At 41.5% G+C, this 14,484-nt stretch overlaps 2 protein-coding genes across 4 annotated transcripts; one reads left to right on the top strand and one right to left on the bottom strand.

Moving 5' to 3' along the window:
• Positions 1-335: 335 nt before the first annotated feature.
• Positions 336-5,648, top strand: gps2 (G protein pathway suppressor 2). Its single transcript, XM_072376930.1, has 11 exons — positions 336-473; positions 919-1,036; positions 1,402-1,511; positions 1,679-1,791; positions 1,875-1,954; positions 2,037-2,116; positions 2,611-2,782; positions 2,887-2,970; positions 3,416-3,492; positions 4,537-4,626; positions 4,858-5,648. Exons 2-11 carry the CDS (start codon positions 943-945, stop codon positions 4,948-4,950), a joined length of 993 nt encoding a protein of 330 aa, XP_072233031.1. The 5' UTR covers positions 336-473; positions 919-942; the 3' UTR covers positions 4,951-5,648.
• On the bottom strand, positions 5,647-13,344 carry LOC140282356 (eukaryotic translation initiation factor 5A-1). 3 transcript variants are annotated; one of them, XM_072376935.1, is made up of 6 exons: positions 12,949-13,344; positions 11,036-11,208; positions 10,456-10,560; positions 7,371-7,502; positions 7,182-7,254; positions 5,647-6,324 (listed from the first exon to the last, which is right to left on the bottom strand). In XM_072376935.1, exons 2-5 carry the CDS (start codon positions 11,201-11,203, stop codon positions 7,192-7,194), a joined length of 468 nt encoding a protein of 155 aa, XP_072233036.1. In that variant the 5' UTR covers positions 11,204-11,208; positions 12,949-13,344; the 3' UTR covers positions 5,647-6,324; positions 7,182-7,191. The 3 variants fall into 3 exon arrangements, with proteins under 3 accessions (XP_072233036.1, XP_072233035.1, XP_072233037.1); XM_072376934.1 differs by having other exon boundaries at positions 5,647-7,254; XM_072376936.1 differs by having other exon boundaries at positions 5,647-7,254; positions 11,036-11,205.
• Between the last annotated feature and the right edge of the window lie 1,140 nt (positions 13,345-14,484).

Genomic DNA, 14,484 nt, shown 5'->3' with positions numbered 1-14,484 from the left:
TTAATTTCTTATCCAATAATTGCAAGATAATTCTAGTGGGACTTCGGACAATGAAAGTAAATGGCTTGATATTAAAATGCAGAGATACTTTTTATTTTTAGCCTTGGATTTTTTTTTTATTGAATTTCATCATTATTTTGGGTATGAAAATGCTTTTGCAACGCAATAGAGGAATATCAATTTAAAGAAGAAAAAGAGGTCGGGGTATAGAAGTTCGAGTTTACTTGATCAGACTTCAGAATCTGGCATCGACCACGTTACAACGTGAAACACCAACTCCCAGAATGCACTTCGAAAGCCTACGTTGCTCCTGGCACCGGAAGTTTAACTTTCAACCGGGCGTAAATCCTCTGTTTATATTTTGGACAAGTTAAGAATAATTTTATTGACTGCGCCCGTTAGATTAGGGAAATCGCAGACTGAAAACCGCTGGGCGGTTAGGTTCTGATTAAAAGACTCACAAAACGATAAAGGTGAGCGTCTCAGACGATTAAAGTAAAAATAACACATGCATCACAAAATAGGTAACGTAGTTAAGAGCTCATCAGCTAGCTGGGTCTAACTAACCTTTTTCCCCGGAATATTTGAAGATACATCTACGTTACAGATTCGCGTGTTTCAGCTTGACCCTGTATTATTTTTAATTCTGCAGTTTTTGTATATGGGTTGTTGTTAGAAATATTCGTAGAAAACTGGAGGAGCTACAGGCCATGCTAGCTTAGCATCAAGCGGATTGCAGCACGTTAGCTAGGCCTATAGTCGTTACACGTATTTCTGTTGTTATTTTACTATTACTTTTATATTTATGTACACTGCTTAGGAGCGTAGACAGTAAATAATTGAATGCATTTATGTTTACTTTACACATCCCTTAAGTTGTCGTAACCTTTTTGCAACTGTAACTTCAACCAACATCAGCTGGCCCCTCCACTGCCTGTCACCATGCCCGCCCTGTTGGAGAGACCCAAGCTGTCCAACGCCATGGCCAGAGCCCTCCACAAGCACATCATGAGGGAGAGAGAGCGCAAGAGACAAGGTGTGTGTGCAGGAAAGGCTGATTTGGCACACTCTGTCACGATTTCAGTACTTCAAATGAACCGAACTGTGCTTCTAATCTGCCTAATTCGTAGCATATACTCAAGAAATTGTCAAAAACTAAGATTTTAACCCATTTTTTACGCTGTAATTACTAAACTAAAATTAGAAACCTCTTTTGCTGCCATGCAATACTTTTATTACACCATTTATGTTATTTACCAGGGAAGATTTTAGCCAGATAACTGTACTCTAACCGAGGTACTTTTACATAGTTTATTTATTTGATTTTTTTCCCCGGTTTAGCAAAATGCACATGTTTTTCATTGTTAAATACTTAATGTTTTTGTTATTGTTTTTTTTCAGAGGAGGAGGAGGTGGACAAAATGATGGAGCAAAAGTTGAAGGAAGAGGAGGAGAGGAAGAGGACGAAAGAAATTGAGGAAAGGATGTCATTAGAGGAAACCAAAGAGCAGGTTGGGAAATGTGATTCGAAACACAAACGGCTTAGTTTGTTTCCACTTGCACATCATTTTATGCTCAGACTTTTAGTTGCAACAGATACTGTCATTCAAAATACAAAGCAATCTGTTAATCTATTAACCTCTTATCGCATGACTCCCTGCCTGAATGTTGACATCAGGTAATGAAGATGGGGGAAAAACTGCAGGGACTCCAAGAAGAGAAACATCAGCTTTTTTTACAGCTCAAGAAAGTTCTTCATGAGGAGGAAAAAAGACGAAGAAAGGAGCAGAGGTATTCTTCCTTTTTTCTGTTGTCAAGCAGAGTAATTCTATGAAAGTACTGTCAGAAGTCAGTTGCATTCCTCTGCTTTTCAGTGATATCACAACGTTGACATCAGCCAGCTATCAGCCCAGTCTGCCCATGCACGCCGGACAGCACCTCCTCAGTATTCAAGGTGGGATGTCAGAAATCGCTGCAGTCCTTTCCCTACATTAGTGTTGTGGGGTGAGCTCATTTAGCTGTTTTTCTTGTCTCAGGCAGTCCAGTCGGCCACAGTCGGCCTGGTGCTTTGCTTGGAGAAAGGAGCAAACAGCTGTTTCCTGCTTCTGTGATCCCTGTAAGTAAAGTGATGCTTCACTCAATTAACTAATGCGCTTCCATCAAATATCTGTTTCTTAGGGAATTATGTCTTAAGGTAACGTGCAATTCCGATTTTTGTTGTCTCGGTTCTTGATTCAAAATGTTTTGATGTGTAACATATATACATATATTCAAGTTCACTGTTTCCAAAGAAAGAAGGAGTCAGCTTGAAAGTAAAGTAAAGAGTTTGCACATTTTGAGTTCTTATATTAAGGGATGTTGTGTCTGGAGATTACAATAGAAATACCGTCAAATAAATGAAGTGAGTAAGCTTAGAAATGCTATCTTACACCTCAGAATATTGCCAGTTAATATTTATCCATAGCAAAACAGTGAAATTAAATGACAAATCCTGTAAATTTACATCTTATATGAGGGCTACCACACTGTTCTTTGTGTAGTAAAACATTAGCTTTACTTGGAGCAACCAGAGTTTGCTCAGTACCTTGTATTTACCTCGTCCCCTTTTAGGCACGTCATTATCAGACGTCCGGATTCAGCTCGGGCTCGGCAGAGCACGGGCAGTTCAGCGGAGGCCAAGGGGTCCATGAGCCCTATGGAGTGGCTCAGGCCCAGCATCCTTCCAGCTACGCACCTGGACCTTCTGTACCAGTCAGTTTCGCCAGCAGCTCTCAGATCAGAGGTAGGAGAGCACCATCTTTCACAGATAAATCCACTATCAGTTGTGTTAAGATGAAGTTGGACTGGTAAAGAAACGGATTGGTTTAGAAATGCTTTTTCCTTCAGGTGCGTCTGCATTTCAAGCAATGCAGTACCTTCCTCATCAGCAGGCTGGTTACCCCGTTCATACTCACTTCACGTCCCAGCCAGGCAAGTCACGTCACTGTTGATGCCCTCGGGTTCTCAATGATGTCTCTCTCCAAAAATGCTGCACCCAAAAATAATTTGAACGTCACTTTAATTTAGACTTTATAACAAGTGGGCGTTTTTTGTTTGATCATATTAATTTGACTTATTTAAAAGACACTTTTATCCAAAGTGACTTACAAGTGAGGAACAATAGTTAGTCTTCAATACAGTAGGAAACTCTGGCATAAGCATTAAGTGCTAAGCAAGTTAGAAAGGTATGAGTACAAGTAGAACATGCAAAGGCATCGCTGCCTGTTAGTTCTGTAAGATTTGTAAGGGGGGGGGGGTGTTCTGCAGAGAGTCTTCATGTGGTTCCTGAATGTAGAGAAGGATGTCTCACCTCTACTAGCATTTTGTTGCTTGTTCCACTATCGTTGAATCACAAATGTCTGTCCGTGTCCTGCAGGATACATCCCTGGAGCATCAATACCGCTGCAGAAGCAGCTGGAACACGCCAACCAACAGTCTGGCTTTACCGATGCAGTAAGACCATCTTTCTTTTTCTTTTTTTTTCCCCCAAACACATTTAAACAAGAAAACTTGATCAACACAGCGTCTACAGATAAAGGTGAAATGTGCCGTTTAATTCTTCATCGTAGCAAGATTGAATGTTCTTTAGAGGAGGCTGCCACTGCCCTCTTTCACAGAGTAAAGCTCTCGAAGCCATTTTAGACCATTTTCTAATGTAGAACTGCAGCAACCTCCACCCAGAACACATCCACCTCCGTGCTTCACAGCTGCTTTTGCTACTGAAAAGGTGTTTTTCTGCTGTAACGGTGACCAAACCTTTGATTTTTTATCAGAGCTCATTACTCTAAAAGATTTGGTTTCTTGATGTTGAAAAGTTGATTTGCAGTTTATTTTTCACATTGAAGTCAGACTGATTATAGACTCGTGCAGATTGGCAGCTGCTGCGGTTTCCTGAAGATCCTGGGATCAAAAGTGATTGTCCTTAGACATTTGTTTTGCTGACTTTGGTATTCAGTAAATTAGCAGTTGTCCTAAATCTGCGCTGTCAGACTCGGAGGCATCGACCACTTCTTTTCGGACCTTGGGGATGTGTTTCTTTTTTTTTTTTTTAGATTTTTGCACGATCAGGGCACACAGCAGAGAGAAGTGCAGGTTCTCCCTGTCAGAGGTTTTAATTAGACACGTCCCAGCTGGAGGCTCTAATCGTTGGTACTTAATCTGGAACTCCTGTTTCTGATTTAATGGGCGTGAACATGTGTTAAATGTTGGCATGTAGTTACTTTTTTATGTAAAATTATGTAAATAATTTCAAATGGTCCATTTTTTTTTCCTAAATCTAAAATCATGATTTTTAAGTATTGATCTTTTTTTTATTTTTTACCTTAGGATCAGATATTCCTGGATATGTTTGACTAAGTTAGTAAATAGTTACTGAAATGAGTTGCTCTTTATGGTTATTTCATGTGCTATGAATAATTATCTGGAGCTTCCCGCCTGACCAGCTCTCCTCTTTACTAATCGAGTTGTTTGATCTGTGACACGTTGATGTTGTTTCAGGGCGGTTTGCGGCCGATGCATCCCTCCGCCATGCATCCCTCTGCTCCAGGCCTGCTGCCCACACCCATGGTTCAGATCCCTACTGCTAAGGTAAACAAACAGCTGGTTTCCATGGAATTCAGCTGGTTATTTCATGTTGAATTTATCGCTAATTTTCTCCACATTATAGCAACAGAATGTTTCTGCTGCTTGGAAATTATACTTAATTTACATTTATATCTGAAGTTAGCAGCTCCTGATGTTAAACTCCTTGAGCTGTCATTCATGTGCCTTTTATTTACTGTTAAAATTGTGGTTTTCTTTAAATATTTCTATCATCAGGCCCAATTCCAGAGCTCTCCACAGGGCGCCCCTCGTCATAGCTTCCTGCCCCACAGCCAGAGTGGGCAGAGGTTCTACCACCATGGCAAGTAACTCCCAGCCATGTTCAAAATCTGGTGCTTCGCTGAAGATTCTGGAGATGCTGTGAGGACATGTAACATACTGACTTGTGTCTTTGACCATGCCATGTTTTGTCCCCCTGTACAGTACCTTTTTAATTGAGCTTTGTTTTCACTTTGTCATCAACGTTGTGTGCTTCTGTGAGCATTAAACTCAAATTTTTACACAATTTCAAGGAAATACTGTTTGTAAAAAAAAAGCTTATTTTGCATACGCTATGAAGCCGTTACGAAGGTGTAGATGAGCACCAAACTGTTTGTATCTGGTGTGATGCCGGACTGCACGGGCCACAGCGACGTCGGTGCAGGATCCAGTGTGTCTGCAAAGGCTTTGCTCACTGAAAATGTCACAAAATCCACAATAGAAGAACATTTCCTTAAACTTTCAGTGGTTCTTTATCAAGTATATTAATTCAATCGGTATGTTTCCAGCCACACACTGATGAACACTTTTAAACACGTTTAAAACCCATCCTAACTGAGAGTAATTTAATACGTTGCTAACTGCTGGTTAATTACGCCACACCTATTAGGGTTTGTTACCACAAATCTGTGATTACTAGCAATTTTACACACGGTATCCACTTCCTTCTGTCATCCAATCAAGTCAAGCTGTATCCTAATGTGAAGCATTTGCTTAAATGAGGCAAAATAAACAATAAAACACATCAACAGTTTGTGTCGTCTTTATTTTCTTTGTCCATGGAGACATTCTGCAGAAGTTTGGACTGGCTGTATGAACACAAGAGAGGATACCAAACTGCCACAACTCGTCTTCCTCCTGAAACCACTGCTCAAAGTGTAAGAGTACATGAAATAATACTCCAGTCATGTCATGAACCTTGCTCCATATTGGCAACCTTAGTTAAACAGACAAGTCTCAGGTGATAAAACAAACAGTAAAGGGAGGGATTTGTTCAGATAAACAGCCTGAACAAGCCTCAACAGAACAATGCAGATTGAGAGTTGAAGCCCTTGATAAATTGAGAATGTATATATATATTAATTTATATATATATATATATATCTAAAAACTACACAGTTGTGACATTATCAACAGCTTGCCCTTGAAAACCAACTCAAACCACAGTGTGCATACACATCTGTACATACACTTGGACTCGGATGTGGTTTTATTGTGTGCATGAACATACAGATAAATGTTTTTTTTTTTAAACATTTCCAATTATTTATTAAAATTCTCTAATTGAGCCCAAACGAGGATCCGAAAACGGAGTGAAGGACAGAGAGTATGAAAAACAAAGACAGAAAGAAAAGAAGAGGGAGAATAGCATTGACGATGCAACATCCCCTCCTTTTCTCCAGGTCCAGTGCATCTCGAGTGGCCCTAAAACAGAATTACAGGGCGGGATGGAGGGGGAGGACAGAGGAAGGAAGAGTGAGGAACCACAAAAGGAAGATACTAGCTTCTACAGAAGAAACGACCGACATCTTTAAACAACATCTTTTGTGACTCTTAATTCTAATAAAATTAGAAGAAAGTGCATTAAAACAGTTTGGCCCAACAAAACTACGAGCTGTTTCTTAGGGACAAAGTAGTACAGGTGAAGAGGCTGTAAAATGAAGTGCAACCCACAGACAAAAAAAAAAATGTAACATCGCTCCAAAATACAAAGTGAACCATGAGCTCTCGTTCCATAATCCTACATAAAACAATGCACAAGCTCATAAAAGTGTCAAAATATAACTAAACTTATATTAAGGGGTAGGCAAATCCACTGTGGCGCACAGCTCAACAACATTACCTCCAACTATCTGTAAATTTTGAAGCACACTCATTGAATTTGTTGCATTTAGTTAGATAAAAACCTTAGAATGTTTAATTAAAACATGTGTATACATAGATATAGTTACGCGGTGCATTATTATAACACAGATATATTCCAGTATAATGGATACGCAGAGTTGTAAATATCAACAACTTAAAATGGTGTGCAAGATACCAAAGGTCTGATCTAAACCAACCTCAGCCTCGGAGCTTGGTGGCTGGAGTTGCCTTCCCCTTGCTGCTGATCATGACATCACACATCGCAGTGGCACGGCACATGCAGGTGGCTGGCGGTGTTACACGCGGACAAACACGCACACTCGTACATAATTTCACATAGCACACGCTCCTCTTCAGGCAGGCTTGGGTCAAGCGGTGGTTGTGGGGTGAGAGAACAGCTGCAGCTCTGTATTTACCTGCAGTGGCTTATTTACCCAAGGCTTTGATGCCTATTGCAGCTTCCTCATCCATCGCATTTAGAACAGTGATCTGAAATAGCGGGCAGGGATGAGAACGCTTCGTCAGACTTGTTTTGTGAAAATGACTGTGGCACGGCACCTGTTTCAGAAGAGAAATAGAGTGACCAGTGAGACGATGGCACTCACCAGGATCTCCTCTCCAGCTTCGTGCTTGCTCTCGATTTCTTTTCCCAGGTCTCCCTCGGGAATCTTGAGGTCCTCTCGCACCTCCCCGCTGTCCTGGAGCAGGGACAGGTAGCCATCTTGGATCCCAATGAGCTGGAAGAGGACCGAGGAATAACAATCAGAAGAACAAATCACATAGAGGATGGATGGATACTTACAGGCTCTTCTTGCTCAATATTTACCGGTAATTCCTGAACTATAAACTAGTCCTCGTTATGCAGACCACTGAGGGTGTTCCTGTTAGCCCTGCCCTGTTGAACTGTTCCCACTATCATATGTCAGTGACTTGATGCTGTGACTGAATTGAGCTCTGAAGACACGAGCTTCCTGGCATACATAGCTGTGAAGGAGCACTGGGACTGTATGGTTTCACTTCAACAGCAAATACTACACAGTTTACTTTCCAGTCTGGCAAGCTGCCAGCATTCCACTACAAACACTAAGTTTTAGCTCTTACAGTTCGATTGGCAACGTCAACGCTCGACACTTATGTGTTAATACGTCAGCGTCTCCTTATAAGTAATCTAGCTCCCATCAGTGCATCAAGGGTTTCAGGAGAGACTAAATAAAAAATGTGCACGAGTGGTTAAATTTCATTGGCTGCTTTGGTGTTCAGCATCCCAGACTGTCCAGTATAAACTATCTCCACATTCAAATGACACATGATCATCTTTTAAAATGATACTGTAAACAGCTGCTTGCTTATTCATACATTATGTTCAGCAAATTCAGAGCAACTTACACCCCCAACATAAGGCTCCAGTAAAGCTATTTTCAAAGGTGAGAAAATAGCAGTTATAAGCACTTCCTCTGAAGCACTTTTTCTCTGACAACAACACACGAGAGCCGTGAAAAAATCTAAACAACGTTGCAGCCACAAAGAAAGACACTTTAAGAGAGTGTGCAGCAGCAGGGTTGGATGACTGGAACTGTTACCACCTTGTGAGTCTGTGTATTTGTGCATAACTGTGCATCACAATGGCAAAACGTGCATCTACTGAAGCAGAACTACTATAAAGATGGGTTTGGGTTGGTTTTTTTTGCAAGTGTTTGGGCTCCAGTGTCACAACTGTGCAAGATACTGGAACAAATCAATACAGCTGAACCGATTATAGTAAAGGCACCAGAAGTGATGTACTAAGTGACGTACGAGTTCATTTTCTTTTAATATACATGACACAGTCCTTCGCTTTCTTTGGGCTTGTGCCTCCTAAGTAACACACAAGTGGATAGATGTTATCATTTCTCGATGCACGTGTACAAATATTGATCAGGGCAGCTGTTTTCTTATATCTGCACGTGTTGACAAGCTGTATGATAAATAGGCTCACAGTGGCGTTCAGGTCAAGTCAGATGTAGAGTGGGTGATTTCATTCGTTTTAGATTTAAAGCAAACCTGCTCGGATTTGAAATAACATTTATCTAAAACAATGAGTTATTGTGGCTGTGAAATATCTGATTTGAATACAAATCAGCACTTTGGTACTTGTTCATTTTGTCACCAAATCTGAACCTCGCTCGGCAGATGTTTTTGTACAACTGACATTAAAAGTGTCTCTGTTCTACAAAGTGTCCTCTATTTGCACCATGAAGATGAATTTCTGAATCCCCCACTGGAATTGCACCTTGAATGCCGTTCCCCCAAGTTGAGTTTATGTGTCAGAAAGTTCGCCCACTTAAACAAAGATGGCTGCACATCCAGTCAACAGTGAGGAGAGCTGCAGTCACATACTGTTTATCTGCAAGGGTCTCACTGTCCTAATTGGAGCAGTTACATGCACAGTCAAGTCAAACTACACAGCTTGACTTAGCAACCTTGTAAGAGTTTACACCCACAGGAAGGAAATCAAGGTATGTGTGAACACGTTCGCACGCTACGGTTGTAAAATCAGGATCTTATTAGAGCAGAGCGACACTGTTTTAAGAGACCCAGACATGCGGTCTTAAATAATGGGCAGATATTATGTCACACATTCTGACACATTTAGCCGTCTGTCAAAGGTAACAGAGAAATATGTGAGTGCGAGCAGCTGAACTGGGAATTTTTACGTGTTAATATACACTTAAGTGTTTACATGAAGGAGGGATTCCATCCTGAACTTCATTACCTGGGGTTGTGAGCTCCATTTCATGAGATTTTGAACACACCAACATGTTTTGGCCCAAAATAAGTCCTGTTTTGGGCGGTCTAACAAAATCATTCTGATGAATTAAATCAGTCATACACAATACTGTCCAACTGTATCTGCAGACACGCTGCAACACGTTTGAATGCACAAAGTACATCAATAATGTGTTGCTCTTATCAAGTCCTGTTGACAGTTGGCAGTTTGTCTGACTTGTTTCACTAGAAGGCAAACACCCGGGTTTGGTGGCATTCCCAGCACCAACTTCCAAGCTCCCAATTAAACAGAACGCAACATAAGCCACATCCGTGCGATGGGGAGCTCATGTGCACTGTAGCAGAACACTGAAACTGAAGTATCAGACATTATTCATTTAATTATTTACACTTGTGATTTTGTTGTCGACATGTCTGTTACAAAGTAAGCTTGTTGTCTCTCAGATCTGATTTCACGGGCTTCTCAATTCTGACTTGCTGCTGTCAGAGTTGCTGCTTTCAATTAAGAGAAAGTATCCGCCATTTCCCACTGTCTGCATCGTGAAGCTCCTCCACTGATATAATCTTATAAATTTACCCATTTACCCACAAATGATGGATAAAAATAGGAGGATTTTAAAAAGTGAACGGCACTTTCCCTTTGGCATCAGAAGTGGCGCCAGCTGCTTTTCTCTCAATGCTCGCTCATCTCAGTGAAGTTTATTGTTTGATTTTCTCTTTACTGACAAAGACACAACTTCTCAAGTTATCCTCCCACTGTTCAATGGCCTCGCAGCGGAATTATCTCTAAAAGTTTTGTCCTTATTTCTGTTCATCACTATTGTATCAATGGTGTGATTACAACTTTCAAATAATGCCAAATATTGCATTCTTCATAATTCAGTTATTAGTTGTTGGTCTTTTGTGGGCGAGTGTGAACCTCACCTGGTAATCCATTCGTTTGATGTTGGGGACGTCCATGTTATGGGTAGAGGGACAAATATCTTCATACTTCTTTCCAGAAAAAATGTCAATACCAACAAGGTGAACCTGCACAGAAACAAAACACATACAAAGAATAAATAACAGAGAGGAAAAGCATAATTCCTGTGAATAAACTGAGCTTCAGAGCCACCTTCTACCATCTATAAAGGATGATTATTTTGCCAACTGGAACACATTCAAGCAGAATTTATAGCGCCAACTTTTTCAAGTGCTTGATTGTTTTTAAAGATGAAAACTGGAGCCCAAGTGGGACGCATAATGTTTTTGTACAGACTGAGAATCTCCATTAATGTTCATTAATATTAATGATTGAACTGAGTGGATTGGGAGCATAGTAATTCAGTGACTCTCACTGTCTTTTTCCTCCTTCGTGTGAAATGCTAGAGAAAAGCTTCAGCATTTAACTTTATTTTTACTGCGTGTACTCTCCCGCCTTAGCTTTATTAGCTAAAGAAATATTTGACTCTAAAATCTGATCACGGTCATCTACTGTGTGACTGCACTTCGGTGATTTCCTGACCTTGGCGTGGCCGTGCTTGCCGGTCTTGGAGGTGGACATCTCAACGATCTTGCAGGGCCGGCCTTTCAGGACAACAAAACCATTTTTGCGCAGGGCAGAGCACTGCATCGGGTAGGTGGCGGAGGCTCCTGCATCACCTGTCTGGAAATCCAGCTCTGCATCTGCCATCCCTGCTTTAGAGGCAAAGACACAGGACATGCACGTGTGAAAACATCTGGGCACTTTTATCTGTTGACCAAAACATGTCAGTGAATCCAGGCTTAAAGTGATGTCTCTCATGGGTTGATGGCTTTTAGTTTCTTTAGTTTTTATTACCAGAAAGTGAATGGCATCATTACTCTCTTACTGGAGAGAGTGCTTCGCCCGTCTGGGTGTTTTGAAAGGCTTTTTGCTATGAAAAGGATCCTGTCATCATCCACAACTATCTTCCAATGGCATCCAGACCTTTTTATTACCAGTGCGTTTTTTTCTCTCTTTTTAAATCAAAGAATGTACCAGACTGTTCATATGACCTCTCCTAATCTTCCTTCTATCCATCTGGTTCACAGCAACAGCTTGTAAATGTGAATTTCACATTTGGAATCGACTCCGGACCTTTTGTCTCCTTAACTGATGGACAAATACTTAAGCTATGGTCAGATCTTATCCAGGAAACAGCTTGTGATTCAATTAGCTGGATAAATACTCTTAGTTGGATGTAATCATTCAATATTTTTAGTTTTTGCTAAAATGATCGAATCCATACAACCAAAACTTTACATCTAGTTCATGAAAATACCAAGTAAAAGTCCCAATGCTATTCTAAATGTTGCCACTAAGCCCCTTTTGACCAGTTTTACTTGGACAAAACCTGCTTGCCAATCTGTTCGATCAATTTCAGCTTTTCTAACACAATTAGTCATATTATCATCGCGGTTACTGCTTGGTGGTGACAAAAAAGCAGCCAAACTTTTTATGTTGCCATGCCACGAGGCCGTGCACCTGACCGTTAACAATAAAAGCTGCCACTGACTCACAGCTGTACAGAAATAACTAAACGTGACGCAAGAGAACAAGGTAACAACCTCAGTTTAATTCTTCTTTTTTTTAAGTTTAGTTTTAATAGAATGGACGGTCACCGATTAAACCGGCGCCGTTAAATCTGCGCTAATAACCCACAAATCAAAGTTCAAGCAGGCGTCTCCACGCGTGAACCTTTAAATTCTGAGGCGAACATTTGGAGCAAGTCACACCCCGGGCAATGCGTTGCGTTGTACGTCCGTCACAAAGACGGGGCTGTGTGCGGCCTACAGACTGCGCACAGAGCGCGCCACGGCCAGTCAGCTGTAACGTGTGCGGTCAGTGTCCCCACATCCGTGCGCACTGACTGCACTCAGGCCGAGGCCGAAGACATTCAAGCTTACTTGGCTAAACTACATTTATTGCCAGCAGCCAAGCCCTTCGTGATAACCTGTGATGATCTTAACCCGCTACAACGCCCACAGACGTGGAAAATGGTTGCATTTTGGCCCGCTAGTGTACAGTAATGACTAAGCTAATACTCGTATTTGGCCACGACAAGCACCGGCGCCTTTAGGAGACGTTATCCAGTTCAATCAAGTTGAAGGATGAGTTGCATCCGGGTGTGTGCAAAAACAACCAAAGTGGTGGTTACACAGAGCCAACTCTTGCAGGATTGAAAAACTTCATGCATTCGTGCAAACATTTGGTATTTCCCCCACTATAGCTGACAAGCGAGTATGAAACTCCCAGTAGGACTTGAATACTGGTAGTTAGGAGGAGAGTCCCCCCTGTGAACCACACAATTAAAAGGGAATATGTCATAACACCGCTTCATACAGACATGTGCAGAGGATAACTCATCTGCTCAGGCGCAAACACGCCCCCGTCTATTGGATGTTTTGGAAACTTACTCTAGTGATAATGGGTCTCCTCTGTTGTGTTATTTGTCAGCTTTCGACTCTTTAACTCCTCCACCTCTTTGCCTTTCAGTGTCCGGGCTAACGGGTCGTCTGGCCGGGGTCTGGTCCCTGCTGGGTGGCTCGTTTGAGATGTCGCTCCCTTTTTTTTTTGTTAGCGTTTAGCTATCTCTATTATTTCTCTTTCATTCCAGTCGTTTCCACTCGCCTCTCCTCTCCCCCTTGTGTGCAATCCAGATCGCCGTTTTCCTCCTGCAGAGGTGCACAACCGATAAAGTCAGCCACCGGGCCGGAGAGTCAGAGCCCCGAACCCCGCTGCGTATGTACCGTCTGTACCCTACACTCCACCTTCTCTGTCTCTCCCTCTTCCAGCTCCCCACCTCCGCCTGGACATAGTAAACAAAGAACATGTGAAAGCCACACTTCCCATTGGAGATGTCACAATAAAATCCTCACAAAACAGGACGTTCTTACAGTGTTGTTGGGTCGTTGTAACAAATCCCCCAGAATAATTAGAAATAAGAAAAAAGGGTTATTTTACAGGATGTTTCAAGGACCAGGTAGCCCGGGTCCCCGCCACCTCCCCCTAAATTACCCAAATCCGCCTGGCCAGGCCAAATCAAATAGCTGAGATTTAACCGGTTCTGCATCTTCTCAAATTCAGGATCCCACGCCACCATATTCTGCTCCACTGCCGGCTGAATGTGGCTAAAAGAACTAATTAATCCGCCCAAATGTGGCAGAACACAGTCGCTCTTCGGTCAGCAGGTCATTTGGGTGGAATGAATGTAGATCACAGCTGCACATACACATTTGTCATAAAGATAGACAGATGTCTTTTAGTTTAGGGAGTGGAAGTGACATCCTCCTCCAGAAATTATGCCACAATGAACTGGCAGTGATTCAGAATGTGAAACCGAGCCTGACCTTCTGTCTCAGTGATATTTCATAGATTAAGACAGCAGTAAGGGTACAGATATTAAAGTTGGAAAGGAATAGGTACATTACCAAACTAGAGCTGCTAGCTAACTTACTTATTAACAAATTATGGAATGTATAATGTAAAATGACCTGGTTTTGATATAAGTTACATTGCATTTCTGTTTTGTAGTGTCTATATCTAAATATTTCTCTGCACAATGAGACAGATTTAGATACAGTAAACATACTTTCCTGGTAATGCTCTGATGTAGCCTATCACTATCCCATCTGTCCAATGGCAGCTGGGATAAGTTCCAGCCCCCCTGCTACCCTGAATTAGATAACATGGATGTAAAAAAAATGAATGGATGGATGGAAGGAAGGATGACTTCAAACCACCAACAGGAAGACGTCAACTTTAACTTTTAATTAGAAATATTAAAAGCTATTTCTGAATGGTTCTGGGTGAGTGCTGTTTGTGGAAAATGATACTGTTTTAGATTGCTTTCGGTATTTATATTCAAAACAAGAAGTTATTTCAAAGGTTATGTTTTAGGAAGAAACTGCTCAGGTTTAGTGTGGTTGTCTGCATGAAATTTAACTGACAGA

The sequence above is a fragment of the Leuresthes tenuis genome, unplaced genomic scaffold, assembly GCF_036924035.1.
Source record: "Leuresthes tenuis unplaced genomic scaffold, fLeuTen1.0.hap1 SCAF_22, whole genome shotgun sequence".
In the NCBI taxonomy this organism is placed as follows: Eukaryota; Metazoa; Chordata; class Actinopteri; order Atheriniformes; family Atherinopsidae; genus Leuresthes; species Leuresthes tenuis.
Note: the sequence above shows the minus strand (reverse complement) of the source record. Positions and strands in the feature narration are given on the sequence as shown.

Bases quoted from the DNA above. Each gene is read 5' to 3' on its own strand.
- gps2 (XM_072376930.1), top strand. From the start codon at position 943: ATGCCCGCCCTGTTGGAGAGACCCAAGCTGTCCAACGCCATGGCCAGA. The intron at 1,512-1,678 runs GTTGGGAAATGT...TGTTGACATCAG, and splicing joins TAGAGGAAACCAAAGAGCAG to GTAATGAAGATGGGGGAAAA. The intron at 4,627-4,857 runs GTAAACAAACAG...TTCTATCATCAG, and splicing joins TTCAGATCCCTACTGCTAAG to GCCCAATTCCAGAGCTCTCC.
- LOC140282356 (XM_072376934.1), bottom strand. From the start codon at position 11,203: ATGGCAGATGCAGAGCTGGATTTCCAGACAGGTGATGCAGGAGCCTCC. The intron at 7,503-10,455 runs GTGAGGTTCACA...GTCCTCTTCCAG, and splicing joins TCAAACGAATGGATTACCAG to CTCATTGGGATCCAAGATGG. The intron at 7,255-7,370 runs GTGAGTGCCATC...CCGCTATTTCAG, and splicing joins AAGCTGGAGAGGAGATCCTG to ATCACTGTTCTAAATGCGAT.